This window comes from Triturus cristatus, chromosome 11 (assembly GCF_964204655.1).
Source record: "Triturus cristatus chromosome 11, aTriCri1.1, whole genome shotgun sequence".
Taxonomy (NCBI): domain Eukaryota; kingdom Metazoa; phylum Chordata; class Amphibia; order Caudata; family Salamandridae; genus Triturus; species Triturus cristatus.
The window spans coordinates 106,790,279-106,808,935 of NC_140594.1; the positions used below are offsets into that span (position 1 = coordinate 106,790,279).

The following is an 18,657-nucleotide window of genomic DNA, read 5'->3' on the forward strand; positions in this document are numbered from 1 at the left end:
TTCTGTGTGCTCTGTCTGGATGTCCTTTACTGTTGCAATATTGTTAAATGTGGATACAAAATCTCACAAAACTGCACAATGTTTGCTCTTTCCACTCCTTCCAGTAAGCCCAGACAACATTCTTTGTTGTGCCATGATTATCTAAATCACAATACTTTATTTTCAAGGTCGCCTGCATATCTCTGATCCGCGCCACGCAAGAGCTGGTGGGATCCTCTAAGTCAGTCCCTCTTCAGCAACAGAGAGTCAGGCCCTCTTCAGCAACAGAGAGCCAGGCCCTCTTCAGCAACAGAGAGCCAGGCCCTCTTCAGTAACAGAGAGCCAGGCCCTCTTCAGCAACAGAGAGCCAGGCCCTCTTCAGCAACAGAGAGCCAGGCCCTCTTCGCATCAGAGAGCCAGGCCCTCTTCTGCATCAGAGATACAGGCCCTCTTCAGCATCAGAGAGCCAGGCCCTCTTCAGCAACAGAGAGCCAGGCCCTCTTCAGCAACAGAGAGCCAGGCCCTCTTCTGCAACAGAGAGCCAGGCCCTCTTCAGCATCAGAGAGCCAGGCCCTCTTCAGCATCAGAGAACCAGGCCCTCTTCAACATCAGAGAGCCAGGCCCTCTTCAACATCAGAGAGCCAGGCCCTCTTCAACATCAGAGAGCCAGGCCCTCTTCAACATCAGAGAGCCAGGCCCTCTTCAACATCAGAGAGCCAGGCCCTCTTTAGCATCAGAGAGTCAGTCGCTCTTCGGCATCAGAGAGCCAGGCACTCTTCAGCATATGAGAGTCAGGCCCTGTTCAGCATCAGAGAGCGAGACCCTCTTCAGTACCAGAGAGCCAGGCCCTCTTCAGCAACAGAGAGCCAGGCCCTCTTCTGCATCAGAGATACAGGCCCTCTTCAGCATCAGAGAGCCAGGCCCTGTTCAACATCAGAGAGCCAGGCCCTCTTCAGCATCAGAGAGCAAGACCCTCTTCAGCATCAGAGAACCAGGCCCTCTTAAGAATCAGAGAGCCAGGCCCTCTTCAGCATCAGAGAGCCAGGCCCTCTTCAGCAACAGAAAGCCAGGCCCTCTTCAGCATCAGAGAGCCAGGCCCTCTTCAGCAACAGAAAGCCAGGCCCTCTTCAGCATCAGAGAGTCAGACCCTCTTCAGCATCAGAGAACCAGGCCCAGAGAGCCAGGCCCTCTTCAGCATCAGAGAGCCAGACCCTCTTCAGCATCAGAGAGCCAGGACCTCTTCAGCATCAGAGAGCCAGGCCCTCTTCAGCATCAGAGAGTCAGGCCCTCTTCAGCATCAGAGAACCAGGCCCTCTTAAGAATGAAAGAGCCAGGCCCTCTTCAGCATCAGAGAGATAGACCGTCTTCAGTATCAGAGAGCCAGGCCCTCTTTGGCATCAGACAGCCAGGTCCTCTTCAGCATCAGAGAGCCAGGCCCTCTTCAGCATCAGAGAGCCAGGCCCTCTTCGGCAAATAAAAGACCAGAAGTTGATTAAGCATTCTTGGCTGCGGTGTCCACTTAGCCAAGTCCTCCAGTGTCAGCCATTTTAACAAAGCTGTAAACGGTGGCATTATTGGAATGACTGTCTGCTACTCATTTATTCTATGGCTGCCAGACATTAGTATACAGAGGCAACTCCTTTTTGCCAATTGGCTCAGTCAGCTGGAATCAGTTTGCTGTAATGCTGAAGATGGGTCAACACTTGTAGTAGCCAAAGAGCAGTATTCACAATTCCTTGTACTGGGAAAACTGGGAGAAAAACAACATGTAATTGATGAGCCATAGAATTCCATTGAGGTCTACATAAGAGCTCACCTGACCCGTTTTCCCTTTCAGTGGAATATGCACCCTATTTGAGTCAGTAACTCCTGTGTGCTGCATAATCTCATGAGGCCTGCACCGAAGCCTGAGCAATAGCAGTACCTCATTCTTCCATAGTGTATCTTACTTACACCGTCAATATTCAACTTTGGAGGGGAAAATAATGTGCCCCTTAGATCAAACTGCAATGAGGTTCATACAATCGTCAATACTCTTCTGCGCACACTGGTGGTCTCCAGGGCTCTGTAGTTTGAAGACCAAGACACTGTCTTTTGTTAATGGCAAAAGCTTTCATTATTTTACCCTCTCATCTCCTTTTGATCTAAACTGAAGTTATGGCTAGCTGAAAAGTACCATCAATATGGCGCTGGACTGTGGCAAATTCAGTTTCCTTAAATTGAGTAATTTGCACTAGAGCTGCTCAGTGCACAACAAGGCTGCTTTGATCTGAGCACTTGCCTTACTAGCTCTCACCAGCATGCCTCAAGACCTGATGCAGTGTCAGTACTAGGGCAGCCACCAGTTAATATTTAATCCCAGAGGTAAAGGCCCCTTTTCAAATGTTGACACGCACATCCTCTATTCCCACCAGGAGCATGCTGAACACACTGCGCTCCATTCACCCTGGAACAACAGACTTCTCATACCCCATGACCAAGACCTGGAACAGCCTCACAGACAAAACAAGCATGATCTCCTCTTCCACCTCAGGCTTGCCCCACTCAGGGTGATTAGTTGCGCTCTACAAATGCAGATAACAACAGGCATCAGCAGGTCCACCAGGGCACAGGTTGCGAAGAAGACGGAGAAAGTCTGAACTATGTACCGGTGGCTGTTAAGAAACTGTGGGGTGAGTCTGCGAGAGTCTACCACCCAGAGAAGGGAAAGTTATGCAGCATGCCAGACCCCCTGTGAGAAGTATCCACTCAGGCAGACTCTTAACTTTTGCCCTATTTTTCAAATTTCTGCAGGAGAAAAAAGTAAAGTCTGCCGGGAAGTCTAAACAAATCTCCCAGTGACAGTGAAAATGTATATCAATGTTTATTGATTCAATGTAAAACATAATGAAGAACATCAAATGGCACTGACTGTATCCAGTTTCAGCATCCATTAAACTTTTCATGGCAAGCTAACAAATATATAATGCCCCTGCTACAAACACAGACACACATAAACACACACACACACACACACCCTCCCCTACCTCGCTTTGGTGATCATGGTGCGTCCTGGTGTTAACGTCTCTGTTACTCTCACACACTTCTTTCGACTTCCTCTCTATCTCATGGCTTCATGGTCTCCACTTCCACACATGCCTCTTCTTAGCTCTGTAGAGTTTTTCCCGTAGATCATGTATGTGCTTGCCACTTACATTCAAAGAGGATAAGAAAAGACCTTCACAGGTGACGGAATGAACCAGACATCAGCTCCTGTCTAAGACTCTCTATGGTGGTGCCCCCGGCTCAGCCCCGCCTGCAATTCAGCTGAGCTGGCATTAAAACCAACAAGTACCTCAGCGAGTGCCTGCAATCTAACTCTAGCCCATGCGTGTGGCAGCCTCCATGGCCCTGCTTCTTGGCCCCAGACACTGCCCCATAGATGGCATTTAACGGATTCCTTCAAAAAAGACATCTCTCAAAATACAAAACCCTCTTATATACACTTGTCATGTTCCCCACTAAATGGACAGTTGAGTGACTGAACCCTCATTAGTCCCCAGAAAGAAACCCATGGGCCCACTTCCCAAACTGCAGTTTGTAGCACTACAGTAGCACTACTTACTACAAGATACAACGCACAAACCCACGCGGGGAAATCGCCTCTATATTTTCCGTGGGGAGATCTATGGGCGTGTAAGTTCTTTACTAAGTAGTACAAGTGGGAGGGACTGGAGGAGTTGTGGGAAAATGGGGAATATCTACTACTAAATGGGCGAGGTTAAGGGTCGGATAAGGAGGGGTTTACAGCGACCTAAGGAATTGGTTAGGGAGGTGCATGATAATGCAAACACCACCGACAATGGGTAAGAGAAAAGCTATTCACAGACTACACTTATGAAGATACTGCTGCCCTAAAGGGGACAAAACAGAAGTGAATGCACGTCATCCCAGACTTGGAGTAACTCAAGCACCACACAAGCTCAGCCACTGGCACTGCAGCACATCACCCCTAGAAAGTAATTGGAGAGATTTAAAATAACAAGTCACAGGAAATAATTAAAATAGTTAAATTATTTCAACTTTAAAATTATGTGTAGGTTTAAAAAGTATGCAAAATTATTAATCGTATATTTTAGTAGTACTTAACTTATAACTTACATTTTTAAATGTTAATTAACATGCAATTTACATTAATTAAAAATAACTTTAATTTAGTAAGTAATGGTTACAAATAAAATTGGTAGGTAGGGTGTTTCATTGAGTATTGCCCTATGGAAATCGTTGCTGTGTCACCATTCGCGCGTTGCTCCCAACTGGCCTGAGGGCAATCAGTACATTTCATTTTGAAAGGTCACAGCGCGGCGCATTACACGACCACGGGTGACGCAGTCAGGATTCTGTGGAAACGGGGGAGCAGACAGAGAGATTTGGTTTTTGCTGTTACACCTGAAAGATTTCCGTCACTTTGCCACACATTGTGCTGGTCATATCTTTGCCAGCAAAGCACTGCGGAGGAGTTGTTTTAAGTCTTGCGCTGGGTGAAAAGTTCACTTCCGTTTTGCAGTGTTTTTTTCAGTCGATACAGGCTCAGAAGGTGACTCATTGCGTGGATGATTCCTCTGTGGCTACGAAAGGAGGGGGAAGGCTGCAGAGTGGTTGCAGCACAGACTTCGAAAGACATGATGGTCGAAAGAAAATGTGTAAACATTAGGAATGATTACAGAAGCATTTGAAGGCCAAAATGTGTACTAAGAAAGACTCAGACACTTGTGGACAGGGGCGGCTGGTGACATTTTAAAGTGGTGGGGCGTAAAATGATTGGTATACTTCACCGTAGCGAGCGAGCGTAGCGAGCGAGCCCGAACCCCTATAAGGAGGGTTCGGGGGGGTTCTCCCCCCGAGAAAATTTTGAAAAAAGAGAAGAGAAATGGTGCATTTTCAAGCAAATTTGAGAAAGCAGGAAGGTTAATAAAGCAATTGTGAAAGTGCAGTTATAACATTAATAAAGAGATGTCATATAACATAGGTAGCTGCTTATTCAGTGTATAACCACAGAGCTTCATAACAGACTTCGAGATACAATGCATTTCTGAGTACCTCACTCACAGATGTTTTTTATTTAACAAACTAAACTGGTTGCAAAGTAGCAGCATTCAACATTGTTTACTTTTTGTAAATGAAATCAGCCCGTCTCTCTCTAAGAGCAGCAAACTTTTCAATAACTTTAGTGTTAAAGTCCGGGATTTTCTGAACTAGCTTGCTCTCTACAGAGAGCATTGCCAAAGCATTGAGTCTTTCCTCAAGCATGGTGTTTCTCAGGAATGTCTTAATCCTCTTTAAGGCTGAAAAACATCGTTCTGCCTCGACTGTTGTCATAGGAGTGGTTATGACAATTTTAAGTAAAGCCACTGTCTCTCCAAGTGACTTTTCCATGTTAAGTTTATGGATTAAAGCCAGCAAAGACAAGGCACTTGTGGCCTTCCGATACACAGGCATTCCGTACAGTACAGTCAACTCAGTTCTCAGCTCTTCTTTATTGAGCATAGGATAAGCTCCCACAGCCTCATTCAGAGCACGCTCCGGGAAGGATTCATCATATTTGGCAAACTGTTGACTTTGCAATAATGTGGCACTCACCAAATGTTTAGTGAAAGAAAAACGCTCTCGTGCCTGCACAATTACAATGTCACAGATCTCCTTTGCAATTCGGACCATAGTGGTGATGTTTTTCCTGTGGTTTGTGAAAAAATATTTCTCTGGCAGTTTGCTCTCTAAATTGTCAACCCCATCTCTCACTTTGCTTATGCTTTGTACAAACATAGTAGTATATGCTTGCACTTTGACAGTATCTATCTCTCGTGCTTGTAACTGATTGTATAACAGGTCGACAGCTAGCATTATATCATGAAATAAATACAGTAAGAACTGAAACTCTCTGTCTTGTAGTGTTCTACCAAAGCCATGGGCTTCAATCTGACTTTTGTAATCAAACTCATCATTGGCTTCTATGGCTTCAAAACATTTCAGAAGGTCCTCTCTATGTTCATAGATTAGGTTGACTGTACGGATGTTAAAGTTCCAACGAGTTGAGGATCCCCTTGGAACGCTTTTGTCTACAATGTCATGAAGTGCTTCTGTTCTTTTGGGGGAACGCGAGAAGAATGCTGCCATGCCTCCTATATCCTGAAAGAAAATCCGTGTCTCGGTGATCTTTGATACTGCCTGTTGCATAATAAGATTAAGTTGGTGAGCGTAACAGTGCACATAATGAGCATTAGGGTACACATCTCGAATTCTCTTTTGTACTCCACTAAGGCTTCCACTCATTACGGACGCACCATCATAGCTTTGCGCAATAAGTTTTTTTTTTTGAGGCAGCTCTGGAAAAATTAAGCTCAGTTGACGCAGTATAGCTGCAGTAATGGTTTCTGCACTAGAGTCTCTTAAATGTGTGAAACCATAGAACCTCTCCACAACTTGTCTGTCATTGTCAATGTATCGAAACACTAATACGGACTGTGTTTTAGTGGCCACATCAGTGGTGTCATCAGCCTGAATAGCCACAAAGTCTGTGTTTTGCAATTCTTGCACAATATGGCTTCTCATAATTTCGAGCATACAGTCAAGAAGTTCATTTTGTATTGTTTTAGAGGTGCCCTTAAAGACTGTAGCACGTGCTAAATGTGCTTCCATATCCTTGTCTATGCTTGCTATTAAATCCACAAGGCCTTTGAATATTCCAGGATTTGGGGAACCTTCCGATTCATCATGGCCTCGCAATGCCAGTTCAAAAGCACCACAGAAACGAATGCAATCAATTATTTTGGATAGAATCTGTCTGTTCCTATCAACTGTTTCATTGTGTTTCTGTATTGCTTTGCGGTATGCATCACTTATCTGCTGCTCAATCGGAGCATCTTCCCCCAACATTCCCAGTCTAGTCAGGTTTTCCATATGCTTTCTTGTGCGTGAATGCTTCTTTATTTTTTCAGACAAATGCTTCAAGTCTGTTACTCCTTGATTTGTCCAAGAAAACTCACCACCAAACAGCAAGCAGGGGAAGCAGAACAGAGAATTTCTTAAAGGGCACCCTGTAAGCCAATCAGCTTTTGTGTACCAGGCGTTTGAGAATGTACGTGTGGACATTTTTCCTCTGTCCTGGGAAGTTTGCTGTAGTTTTAGGTCAGGCCGATGAGGTCCCAATTGCTTTAAATCTATTTTCTCTTGAAGTGGCCGTGCCTGGAATGACCTTGTAATCAGCTCTTGTACTGTATTCATGATGACGATGCTGGCCTTACCAATATATATTAAAGAAACCTGCCAATAATCAAAGTACAACATATAAGGTGCGGTGCAATAATATAAAATTGCAGTATAAATACATATATCTTGTGCAGTATCGCAATAAATCTCCAACAGCTCCCCTTTGCACAACATGACTGCTAAAAATACAGCCTTACTGCCTGCTGCCTCTGTGTGCCATAGTGGTTGCTGAAGGCACTGAAACAGACACTGCTTGAGGGCCTTGAACAAGGCAAGGGATAGTTAGTGCTGTAGCCCTGTGATTTGGCCAATAACGGTTGTTAACAGCAGTGCTGTTAACAACCGTTATTGGCCAAATCACAGGGCTAAGGCTGTTAGTAAATTCCATCTACTGAGGGTACAATGTTCAGAATGTGTGCCTACCCCAACCACCATGTACAGTGACCACACACATAGCTCTAACTCCAATCTAAAAAAAAAATAGCATCAGTTTCCTTACCTTTAACTCTGGTGTTTGCTGGGTCGTAGCCGGGGTGAAAGAGCAGCAAAGGAGGTCTTGTTCTTCGCCGGAAATATGACCAAAAATTTGGTAAGGGTTGTCAAGCTTTAGAAGGTGCTGAAAATAAAAATAACGTGCTGTAACTAGACAAGCATTGCTTTTAAAATACAAGTAATCCCAATGAATTTTACCAGCGTCAGTTCTTCAAGTTAACATAAAATAACTACAGTGTTCTTAAAATATTTATTTTGTTTGATGTTCGGGGAAACCAGACTTTTTTTTAGTCTGCTACGTTAAAATTATCCATTGGAACCTGCTTACATTTAAATGTAATAATGATATGATCTTTAGCTTTCAGTATCTTTATGGAATACAATAGATCACAATTTTAAATTCAAATTATCCTTTAATCAATACATTAAGAAGTGCAACACTGGTAGTAGTCCAACGTGAAAAAATAGCGTGAAACTGCGTCTCGTCGTGAATCTGCAAGGAGCTTGACCCACCCGGACAGAGCGTGCGAGTAGTTCAGTCAGTGTGCATGGGCATAGTGTGAAAAGCTTGGCGTGCATGCTGCACCGGTACTGGTGCAGATCTTCAAGCATTTATTTCAAGAGCTCCCCTTGAGAACTGTCTCTAAAATCTGTAAATCTACCGGATTTTGCTTCAAAACAGCGTTTTGCTCCTTTATTTTATTTCGGGTTGTGCAGCTATAAACTATAAATCCTAGTTGGGGTGATAAATTGCACACCCAGCTGAAACCCACCTCATCGCTCGGTTGTGTACATGGACAGAGAAAGTGCGCATACAACCATTCTTCGTACACACACATTGTTTTTGCTCCTAGCTCACAAGCGCCCAACATACGCCCTATCGGTTTATCACATAATTGTGGGACATATGCATTTCTATTTTCTATCCTGTTTTTTTGGAGTTAAGCTTTGCTGGAGCATGAATTGCTGCTTACTTAGACAGTTAGGACTAGGACACCTTTAAATGTTTGACTTAGAACGTGCAGGGTGGGTTTAAGTTTTCCCATGAAAAGACGCACATTGTGTGTCCATGCTAGAGAGGTGTCAATGGCCTTTCTCCAGAAGATTCACCTCCTTGGGGAGAATGTGGATCCCCTTAACTTTCTGATACATCCCGGTGCGTACAATATCAATCCCCGAGCAAAGCGAAAACAAAGGGAGTCACGATTCTATTTTGTAGTCGAGGAGCTGCTTTGTTCTCCTTTTCATAATACAGCTGCTGGTTGTATGTCATTACAGCGCGTTGCTTAGCACACGTTATTACAACGCAGGCGCGCAACACCCATTGGACTCACAGGGCTTCAGCCAGCCCCCCCCCCCCCGTCGCGTGTGGAAGCCCGGGCTGAGACAGCATCCCGGCGCACACACAGCCGCACCCGAGCACTTCACAGGTCTTTAAAAAACCATTTGCATGTTAATGAGGCCTCGCTGTTGTTTCACCCCTTCTAAGAGCCCCTGCAGCTCCACTCTGCCTATTGCTTAAAAGATTCAGCCCCCCCCCCGAAATTTGGCTCTAGTTGCGACTCTGCAACGCACATAATACCACGCATACAATTACAACATTTCCAAGAAGATTCCACATTCTAGGATGGTGAAAGCAGGGAGGTCACTCATTGTTCGGGGTCAGCTGGAGGGAATGGTTACGCTTGCCAATGTCTATGGGTAACCAGATCATAAAGCAAAATTCTATGCCACACTATTAGTATATCAGACAGTTATGAGATTCATAAGTACGTTTAGCACCATTTTAACTAACTGTGCTTGATGCGTTTTTAACTAACTGTGCTTGATGCGTTTTTTTACTAAACAGCCTTTTACCAATTTGAGAGGCAAAGCCTCTTTCGAACTTTTTTTCAATTCATGATTGGGAATAAAAGCCCATTGCTGGTGGAAATGGCCTGGGGAGGCGGAAAAGATTGGGCGGTAAAAGAAGAAGCCAGTGGAAAAGCAGAGTCCAGTGTCATAATTTCATGAGTAGGGTTGCAATGAACGAAGCTCCATGAAATCATTCAGAAGACAGACGGCAAGGAGCACGTTTGATCTGTGTGGAAAAGAGTGTGTGCCACTCTGCGTGTGAAGATGGCGCAGCCCAAGGTAACGCCTTCCACCTGTATCCACAGGCATGCTCACACCAAGGACGCTGTCGCCATTTCATTATTTTTAAAAACACTACACAAACACCCGATCATGTGGGTCGCTGTCTCCATAGCCATGGAGGACAGACTACCGTCCCCATCGTCTTTAATACATTTTTAAAACAAGGCGTGAGTTAGGCGTGGAGGAATGGCGTGAGTGAGGAGTTTGATTGATGCACGTTAACAGCGCGGGGTCGGGGAGCTCGCAGTCAGACAGTGTGATTGGACTTCTCAACTTTGCTACCCTTAGGTGCCCGCGTTAAAAGGGTACTCTTGGTGCTTAATTGTAGGCTCAATATGGAGGCTAAGTTCCAGGACACCGGTGATTATTGACGTTCATTATAATAATTTGAGCCGACCCTGACTGCCCACGTTCCAACACAGCTCTTCTCCAGAGTGCTTTGCTCCATTGTCGTCTGAGAGATGTTGACTTTAGAAGTGGTCAGTATTCTGAATGGATGAATAGATTGCCGAGTTCTGAGGGAGTTATCGGTTCATTCCATACAGCGATGGCCACCCCGCTGCTCGTTCGTGACATCCTATCGAAGTTTTCATTGATGTGGCGAAAGAGGAGCTGTTTTCTGGGCCTGTAGTCACGGCTTTTTGGACTCCTACATGCATATGTCAGTAGCTTGTTTTTGGTCTTCGAAATCTGGTCTTTCCACATATACACTCAGTCATCCTTCCACTCACGCATCCGTGGACCCACTTCAGAACTCAACCTCTCTGCATTCATGAAAATATATTCAAACATGTCGACGAGCCATTAGGGATTTGTAGCACATGGGAAATTCAATTTACGCCCTCTCCCCATTAAAATGCATATTTTAGTGAGTCTCAGAGCTGCTCGCTCATTTATATTCATCACTGCGGTTTATACGGCGGTCTTCACAATCCTTCCTTTGGTGAAGATCGCGGCAATATTTTACAACAGATGATAATAAAACAGCTCAAGCTGCCGAAACAGGGCTGCCATCTCCTATGTGTTGTCCCAGAAGCATGGCGAGTGTAAGAGCTACAGGCCGGCCGCCTAGTACATATTTCCTTATTGTTTTCTCATACAGTACTTACTTCAGCCCAGGTACTTTTCACGATGACACACACGACGACGACGAGTCACTCAGTCACGACGGGTCGACTCCTCTGAACGCACCGCCGCCACGAGGTTGTGAGCAGACAGTGTGTCGCACCACCGCGTGCGTGATGACGCGACCGACTGCTGGAGTGCGCACCTCATGGCCAATCACTGTCACTGTGTTCAGACATAAGCCACAGTGATTGGCCATAGGTGCGCGGCACCCAATTAGCAGTTACTCGTTGCTGTAGCAGGCTCTCAGCCAATCCAGAGACGCTGCATTATCAGCGCCTGCCCTGGATTGGCGAAAGAGCACGGATAGGGCTCGCCCGGATACCTAGAGGGGGGCTGCTGCAGAGGCAACCCTCGGCCTCTCGGCCCCCTCCTCTCAGTACAGTAGTCAGTGGCAGACAGTGCGGCGAATGCGCATGCTCGTGCTTGTCGTGAGACAAACTCGAGCATGCGCAATAAAATTGCGAGCCGCTGCCTGTCTGTCAACTAGTCTCAAGTTACTGTGCTCGCCCCCCGGCCCCACCCCCTTCATGTCCGACGCAATGCATCATTTGCATTGCCATTGCTGCCGGTCTACTCTGGGGATTGATTTGCGTGCATGGTAAGTGGGGCTCCGCCCCTGCGCCCCAATGGACGCACCGCCGCTGCTTGTGGAACATGTGATTTGTGCACAGAGGGTGGTCTGGGCAGGTTGGACATTTTATAGATAGCTACATTTTGCAAAGTCAGGTGCAGTGTTTCTGTACCAGGACTCATGAAGGTGGTGGAGAAAGACGCTCGGAGAGCGTGGGCAGCTTTCTTGACAAACTGCAACACAGAAACGACAGAGGACAAGATTGAGTGGTGTCTGCAGATCATTTCACACAGAGGGGACAGACACGTGCAAAGACGAAGGGAGGACCATTGATTTTCTGGAATTTTTTCAATTGTCAGTGGCACAGGATCTGTGGGTTAGAACATGGGAAAGAGAAAGGTCATTTTTAGGTCGAACCTAGGCAGCGCATGCGCTGCGAGGCATGCTGTATTCAGTTATGGACTTGAAGCTCAACCCACTCTCTGCCCATATTTTTCATTGGCTTGTGTCACTGTCGTTTGTAAACTGTGACTTTTCATTGGTCAATAGGCTTAGTAGCCCCTCCTTACTACCACCTTGCCTCATCTTATAACCTCCCATAAGAACTGTGTAACATCCGTCTTCCCAGGAACACAGGAGGCAGTAGTAGAGGTTAAAGTGTCTTTATTGCGTCGAAGACATTAGAGACCCCATCCAACACTGAAGACTGGTAACTGTCAACTGAACAGTTGCTCAGCCTTCCTTAGCAACCTAGGGATTCCACATTCTATGCAGAGTCTAAGAACAACCTGTTCTTAAAGCAAGACTGTACATCACCTCCCCCCTAATATAAACAAAATAAACCCCAAAACTGCAAGCAACTGTACAAAGTAGAAAGTGAACATCCCAACAGAATATGATTGTCACAGGATATAACAAAGAAAATAAAGAAACAAGGCATATGAAATATTAAGTTTTACACAAAATCTTGCAACCTGGCAAGACTCCTGACTGCTCTGTGAGGTCTCAATCTCCCTTCCTCAGGAGACATGGATGAGGTTGAACCAGAGGAATCAGACACTTCCGTGGGATGACATTTTGATACCCTATTGAGATTCTACACTCTGTGATCGCTGGTCTTAATGGCATTCCTAAAAACCTTAATAATTTTAAGTGGTTTACTAAATTTGGAACTACCTGTACTCAGGCGGGGCGACTTAATTTTTATCCAGTCTCCCACAGACACTACTGTTTGTTTTACAGCTTTACGATCATCAAACCAAACCTTACATTTTTCCAACACCCGCCTCTCCTTCTCCTTCCAACCTTCAACACATCCAGCATTCTCAGCAACGCAGATCTCTCAGCTAAAACCCAAGAAGGACAAACTTCAACGTTAGGCACTCTTCCCTTGAACAGACGGAAAGGCGAAACCCCCGTGGAAGAATATGGAGTAAACCTATATTCTCTTACTTTCTTTCTCTTTGCTAGTTCCCAGTTTACTCCTGACTGTAAGGATTCCTTCAAGACTTTCACAAACCTCTCAACCAAACCATTACTTTCAGGATGGTAGAGAGCTGCTCTCTTGTGCTTAATGCCTCTTGAAGACAGGAACTCTTCAAAAATCTTGGAACTAAATTGAACGCCGTTGTCAGACAACAAAGAAAACGGAAAGTCTTCCCTCTCAAACAACTTGTCCAAAAACTCAATTACAACATTTGACTCCACAGAGTTTACGATCTTAATTTCGGGCCAACGTGAGTGCATATCCATGCACACTAACACATACCGATCACATGTATTCCTTCTTACTGCGCCCAAAATGTCTATAGAAATGTCACACCAAGACTGCTCCCTTTCTACCATAGGCTGTGTCCTACATTTTAAGATCTTATCGCTGCCAGTACACTCAAAGTAATTTCTTACAACTCTTTCTACATGTGCATCAATTCCAGGCCGCCAATAAGCTTCCCTTATTCTCTCTTTGGTCTTTTCAATTCCCATGTGGCTAGCATGAGCACTCACCAGCAAACGATCCCAGAGCTCACAAGTAGGAACTAATTGACCCCCTCAAGGGAATACCATCAACCACAGACAACTCCTCCTTAACTTGCCAGAAGCCTTTAAGTTCTTCACCGCAGACTTTTTTATCACACCAGCCACTCAAGACGATCGAAACAGCTTTCTGCAACAATTTATCCTTGGCTAACAACTCTTTCTATTCTTTTTCAGAAATGATGCCCTCACTGATGAGACAGACATCAACTTCTTCATCAAGTTCCTCACCGCCAAACCATTCACCTTCACCCTGAACAGGAACCTTTTCATCACACATGTTACCTAATCTAGATAAACAATCAGCTAAGATGTTACTAGCACCCACAAGGTAAGAAACCACAAAGTTAAATTCCTGTAGTGCTACAACCCATTTTCTGATAGGCTGAGACACTAAATCTATACCTTTCTTTGAAAACACCTCCTTCAAAGGTTTGTGATCAATTAAAACCGAAAACTGACAGCCCCACAGAAACTTACGCAACTTGCGTATGGCCCAAAATATGGCAAGAGCCTCCCTCTCAATGACAGAATAATTGAACTCTGCAGCCCTCAAAGGCCTACACAAAAACAATATGGCTTTCTCTACACCATCAAATTTCTGAAGCAGCACAGCTCTAAGACCCTTTGAACTAGCATCAGGCATTAAATAAGACACTTTATTGGGGGTCAAAGCTACCTATGTCTGGAGCTTTGCTCAACAAATCTTTCAAATTTTGAAATTCTTTATCACAGGCCTTGCACCAAACAAACTCACACCCCTTTTTCAAAAGATTTCTTAAATGTTCCGTGACACCTGCAAATTTAGGAATGATAAAATTCAGTCATCCCTAAAAATGTTACAAGTTCATCTTTAGCTTAAGGAGCCCTCAGATTGGCAATGGTATTAATCAGAGCAGGCTTGGGTATTAGACAACAACAAATGCCCTAGATATTCAATTTCTGCCACATCAAAGCGACACTTGTCAGCTCTTAAGGAGAGACCTGCATCACACAATCTTCTTAAGACAGCTCTCATCCTGCTATCATGCTCTTTAGTGTCAACCCCAAATACAAGGACGTCATCCTGGTAGATCTTCACTCCGTCCAAACCCCTCAAGATTCGCTCCATGACTCTCTGAAATAACAGAGGCAGCGGAAATGAGGCCAAAAGGCATCCTCAAAAATTTTAAAGTCCCAAAAGGTGTCACGAAGGCTGTGAGATTTTGAGAGATGGGATGTAGTTTGACCTGGTGGTAGGCGGAAGTCAAATCAAGGGAGGAAAAGTGTTTGGCACCACTTAACGAGCATAACATTTCACTGATGTTGGGTAGAGGGTAATGATCAACTACCACAGCCTTGTTTAACTCCCTCAAGTCCACACAGACTCTGGCCTCGCCATTAGCCTTGCGGGCCATAACAATGGGAGAAAGCCACTCTGTGGCTTCCACTTCTTGTATAATGCCATTGGCTACCAACTTGTCAAGTTCCACTTTCATGCTTTCTTTTGTTAACAGTGGTACACTCCGAACTTTGGCGACCTTTGGTACAGAATCAAGCCTAAGCTTTATGTAATGTAAGTAATTCTTGAGACACCCAAGTTTACTATCAAATACTTCAGGAAACTCCTTGACCCATAGCTTCCATCCGTCACCAACTTGGCTATCAGACGGAATTTCTTTCAAGCATACAGATGGATTCTGATTAGGGTCCAAGATTAGAGAATCTCCCTTCATGGAAACATGCACCTTTCCAAGAATAATTCTACTCTTAAAACTGATTGTTCCCCAAAAACAACCTAAGAGATCGATTATTTCTCCACCATACCACCTTGGTCTGATATCAGGCTTGGACAACTTAACTTTCTTTGCTAAATATTGTTCAAAGAATGACTTGGGAATCAAAGTCACCTTGGCCCCTGAGTCAAATAACATCTTTACTGAAGCATCATTAATTAAGACAACCTCCATCGGGCCATTGCCACCAGAACATTTGACTTGACAAATGTTTATCACTTCTGAATCAGAATCATTCTCATAAAGATCTACTTCCCTGATTTTCTTCAGATCTTTACCTGATCTGCAACATTTTGTAAAATGATCTTTGCATCCACAGACATTACATGTGACTTTCTAACCAGGGCAAGCTTTAAAATTGGCCATATACCCAGGATTTCCACACCTGAAACACTTGCCAGAGAACGTCTTGGATATGACAGGTTTGCTCTCTACCTTAATTGGTATTTAGGGCCTAGTTGCTTTTTCTTTCTCAATAACTAAAACACCATTATCATTACCTTTTTTAACAGGATCATTATTGCGAATAGTATCAACACATGCCTTTGAATGATCATGAGTTTTAGCAATAGTAAGAACCTCATGTAGAGACGGATTGTCTTTCTGCCATAAGCTATCCGAGGCTTTGTCAATACTACAGCCCAACATGAATTGGTCACAAAGATGTTCATCCAGAAACGCTGCAAAATTGCAGGTGGCAGCAAGTTTTCGCAATTCAGTAATGTATTGTTCCACAGACTCTTCCTGCCTCTGCATCCTCCTTCCGAAATGGTACCTTTCAAGGACAGTGCTGATCTTCGGAAGATAATGTAAATCCAGTTTTTTATAGAAATTTCAAATTCATTTAGACCAGTGGCATCCCCATCCGAGAGTTCAGGAAGATGCTCGAAAACCTCTTTTTCCTAAGAACCCAAACAATGCATTAATAGAGATGTTTTCCTTTCAGCGCTGAGAGATGTACTACAGACCCTAGCATAGTGACTACAAACCTTCTTCCATTTGAGCCATGGATGGGCAGGCTCACCAGGAGAAGATAAGAAAAAGGGAGGCGCAGGTACGTTTTGCAGAATTGAAGATAAATATAAATAACACACTTACAAATATTGTAATAAAAGAAAAGAATAAGATGTTATGCACATAAAGGCAGGCTCTTACATATGTAAAGGTGACAAGAAACGAAATATTATCAGAGTGAAGTGTTGTTATGCAAAATCAGTATTTGTTACGCAAAACCAGTAACTGTAGTTGTACCTGCACTGTATACAGAACCTGGACTTGTAATTGTGCATGTACAATATTATGAAAGCAGTACCTCCTTTCTTTTAATGCCGGTATGCTGTGAGAGGCTGTGCATGCTGTGCGTGTCAGCGGTGAAGCTCTGTGACACGCCTAAGATCACCTGTTGAAAACTCGAAGATTTGGGGTGAAAATGCTATAAAGAAATGCTGTGCATGTCAGCGGTTAACTGCGTTGACACGCCAAATGTTCCACAAAATTGTAAAAGGAAATGCTGTGCTTGTCAGCGGTTAACTGCGTTGGCACGCAAAATGCTCCACAAAACAAAAAAACCCAAACCAAGATGGTGGTAGTGATGTGATGATGTCCCACGTAGAAATGCTGTGCATGTCAGCGGTGGGGGTCCGTGACACGCTAGAGATTCCCAAGCAAACGTCAGGTATGTGGCGAACGTCACGCCAGGATGTCACAGCATTGAGGAAGCCAGGATGCGCGAGTAGTTGTTGCTGACGGCAGAGAGAGACTGTGAGGAAGATAGAGCGCACGAGGAGTGGTCGCCGCAGTACGTGCACGAGGAGAGGTCACTGCAGGGCGGATGACTCAACGTGGGGTTACTTAGCAAACAGTCACTCTTACTACGGTAAGATAAACAGTTTATCACGCTCAGCTGCAGGGCTCCCTTGCGTGCCAAATGTCCCAAAGTAAACCTCCACCAGCCTCTTCCCTGTAGATCTGCTTACCACACTTTAAGAAGCAGCGTCAGCCAACTAGATAGATGCACGCAGCGGGATCTCACATCAGTGCCAAATGTCACATGCACACGCCTCACCAGCTGCTAGATTCACAAATGTTCTGGGAAATACAAGCGCAGGATCTCTTGAGGCATCTATTGTCTCCTCTGAAACAGATGAGATGTGAAGGGCACGTTGTTCTCCTTGAAACATCTTCTATAAAATGTTGTGTTGGGGTCTCTTGAAAGTAGGCGTGGGTGTTCTTCTATTTCCAGTTGTCGCCAAATGTAACCTCCATCTTCCCAGGAACACAGGAGGCAGTAGTAGAGGTTAAAGTGTCTTTTTAATGTGTCAAAGACATCAGAGACCCCATCCAACACTGAAGACTGGTAACTGTCAACTGAACAGTTGCTCAGCCTTCCTTAGCAACCTAGGGATTCCACATTCTATGCAGAGTCTAAGAACAACCTGTTCCTAAAGCAAGACACTACAAACTGGCCCTCTTACGTGTGTCTCCGAGCACTATTTCCTAGAATGTTTTCCACCTGCCTGCTGTTGCAGGCAAGGCACGCTATCTCTTAATGCTTTTTTTTTTTTAATAGGATGGCACGCCATGGTGGCGGCCACGCCTGTGGTATATTTGCGGCACTGAACGCGGCCGCATCTTTTTTCCCTTCTATTTATTCCTTTTTTTTTTTGCTTACAACTGCCCCATGCAACTCTTTCACGTTAACAGAGGCCACGCCCCTTTCTTTAGATGAGCAGTGTCTAAAGAAAGGTCCATGGCCGCTATTCAAGTAAACCGTGCCATGGGGCGCTTTTACATAAAAAAGCATTTGTTTGCCAACTTGACAAACAAATGCTTTTTTGTAAAAGTGCCCTAGACAGCACTTTCACTTTAATGACGGCTGCACTCCTTTCTTTAGAGACGGCTTATCTAAAGAAAGGGGCGCGGCCTCTAATAACATGAAAGCACAGCATGGGGCGGGTTCACAAAAAAAGTATTTGAAATAAAATAGGTCTCACATTTGCGAGCCTTTAACCTATTGTCATTTACAATGCCAATAGCTCAAACTTTCGTAAATGCAAGACCCATTGCATAGCAGGGGATGCTGCGGGTAAGGACATCAGTGTGTGGGCAGCTGAATTCGGGTGGGCGGTAACTAAAGGGAAGAACATTCATGTGTATGCTTGCTGCAGTACAAACCTTTTCTCTACTCCCTTCAATTAAAAACACGCTCTAAGTCAGCAGTATATTAACAGTTAGGTGCGAGCCGGAGTAGTTGGCGCGCTCATATCAGGAATAGGTGCCATTAAGTTGGCGTCACTG

The 18,657-nt window shown here is 44.7% G+C and overlaps 1 protein-coding gene across 1 annotated transcript; it reads right to left on the minus strand.

The window, feature by feature from the left end:
• Positions 1 to 4,898: 4,898 nt before the first annotated feature.
• Positions 4,899 to 7,981, minus strand: LOC146783431 (zinc finger MYM-type protein 1-like). The gene is made up of 2 exons (XM_085634085.1): positions 7,724 to 7,981; positions 4,899 to 7,278 (listed from the first exon to the last, which is right to left on the minus strand). The coding sequence occupies exon 2, from the start codon at positions 7,237 to 7,239 to the stop codon at positions 5,125 to 5,127; it is 2,115 nt and encodes a 704-aa protein (XP_085490211.1). The 5' UTR covers positions 7,240 to 7,278; positions 7,724 to 7,981; the 3' UTR covers positions 4,899 to 5,124.
• Between the last annotated feature and the right edge of the window lie 10,676 nt (positions 7,982 to 18,657).

Excerpts from the sequence above, each read along its gene's own strand:
- LOC146783431 (XM_085634085.1), bottom strand. The coding sequence starts at position 7,239 with ATGAATACAGTACAAGAGCTGATTACAAGGTCATTCCAGGCACGGCCA.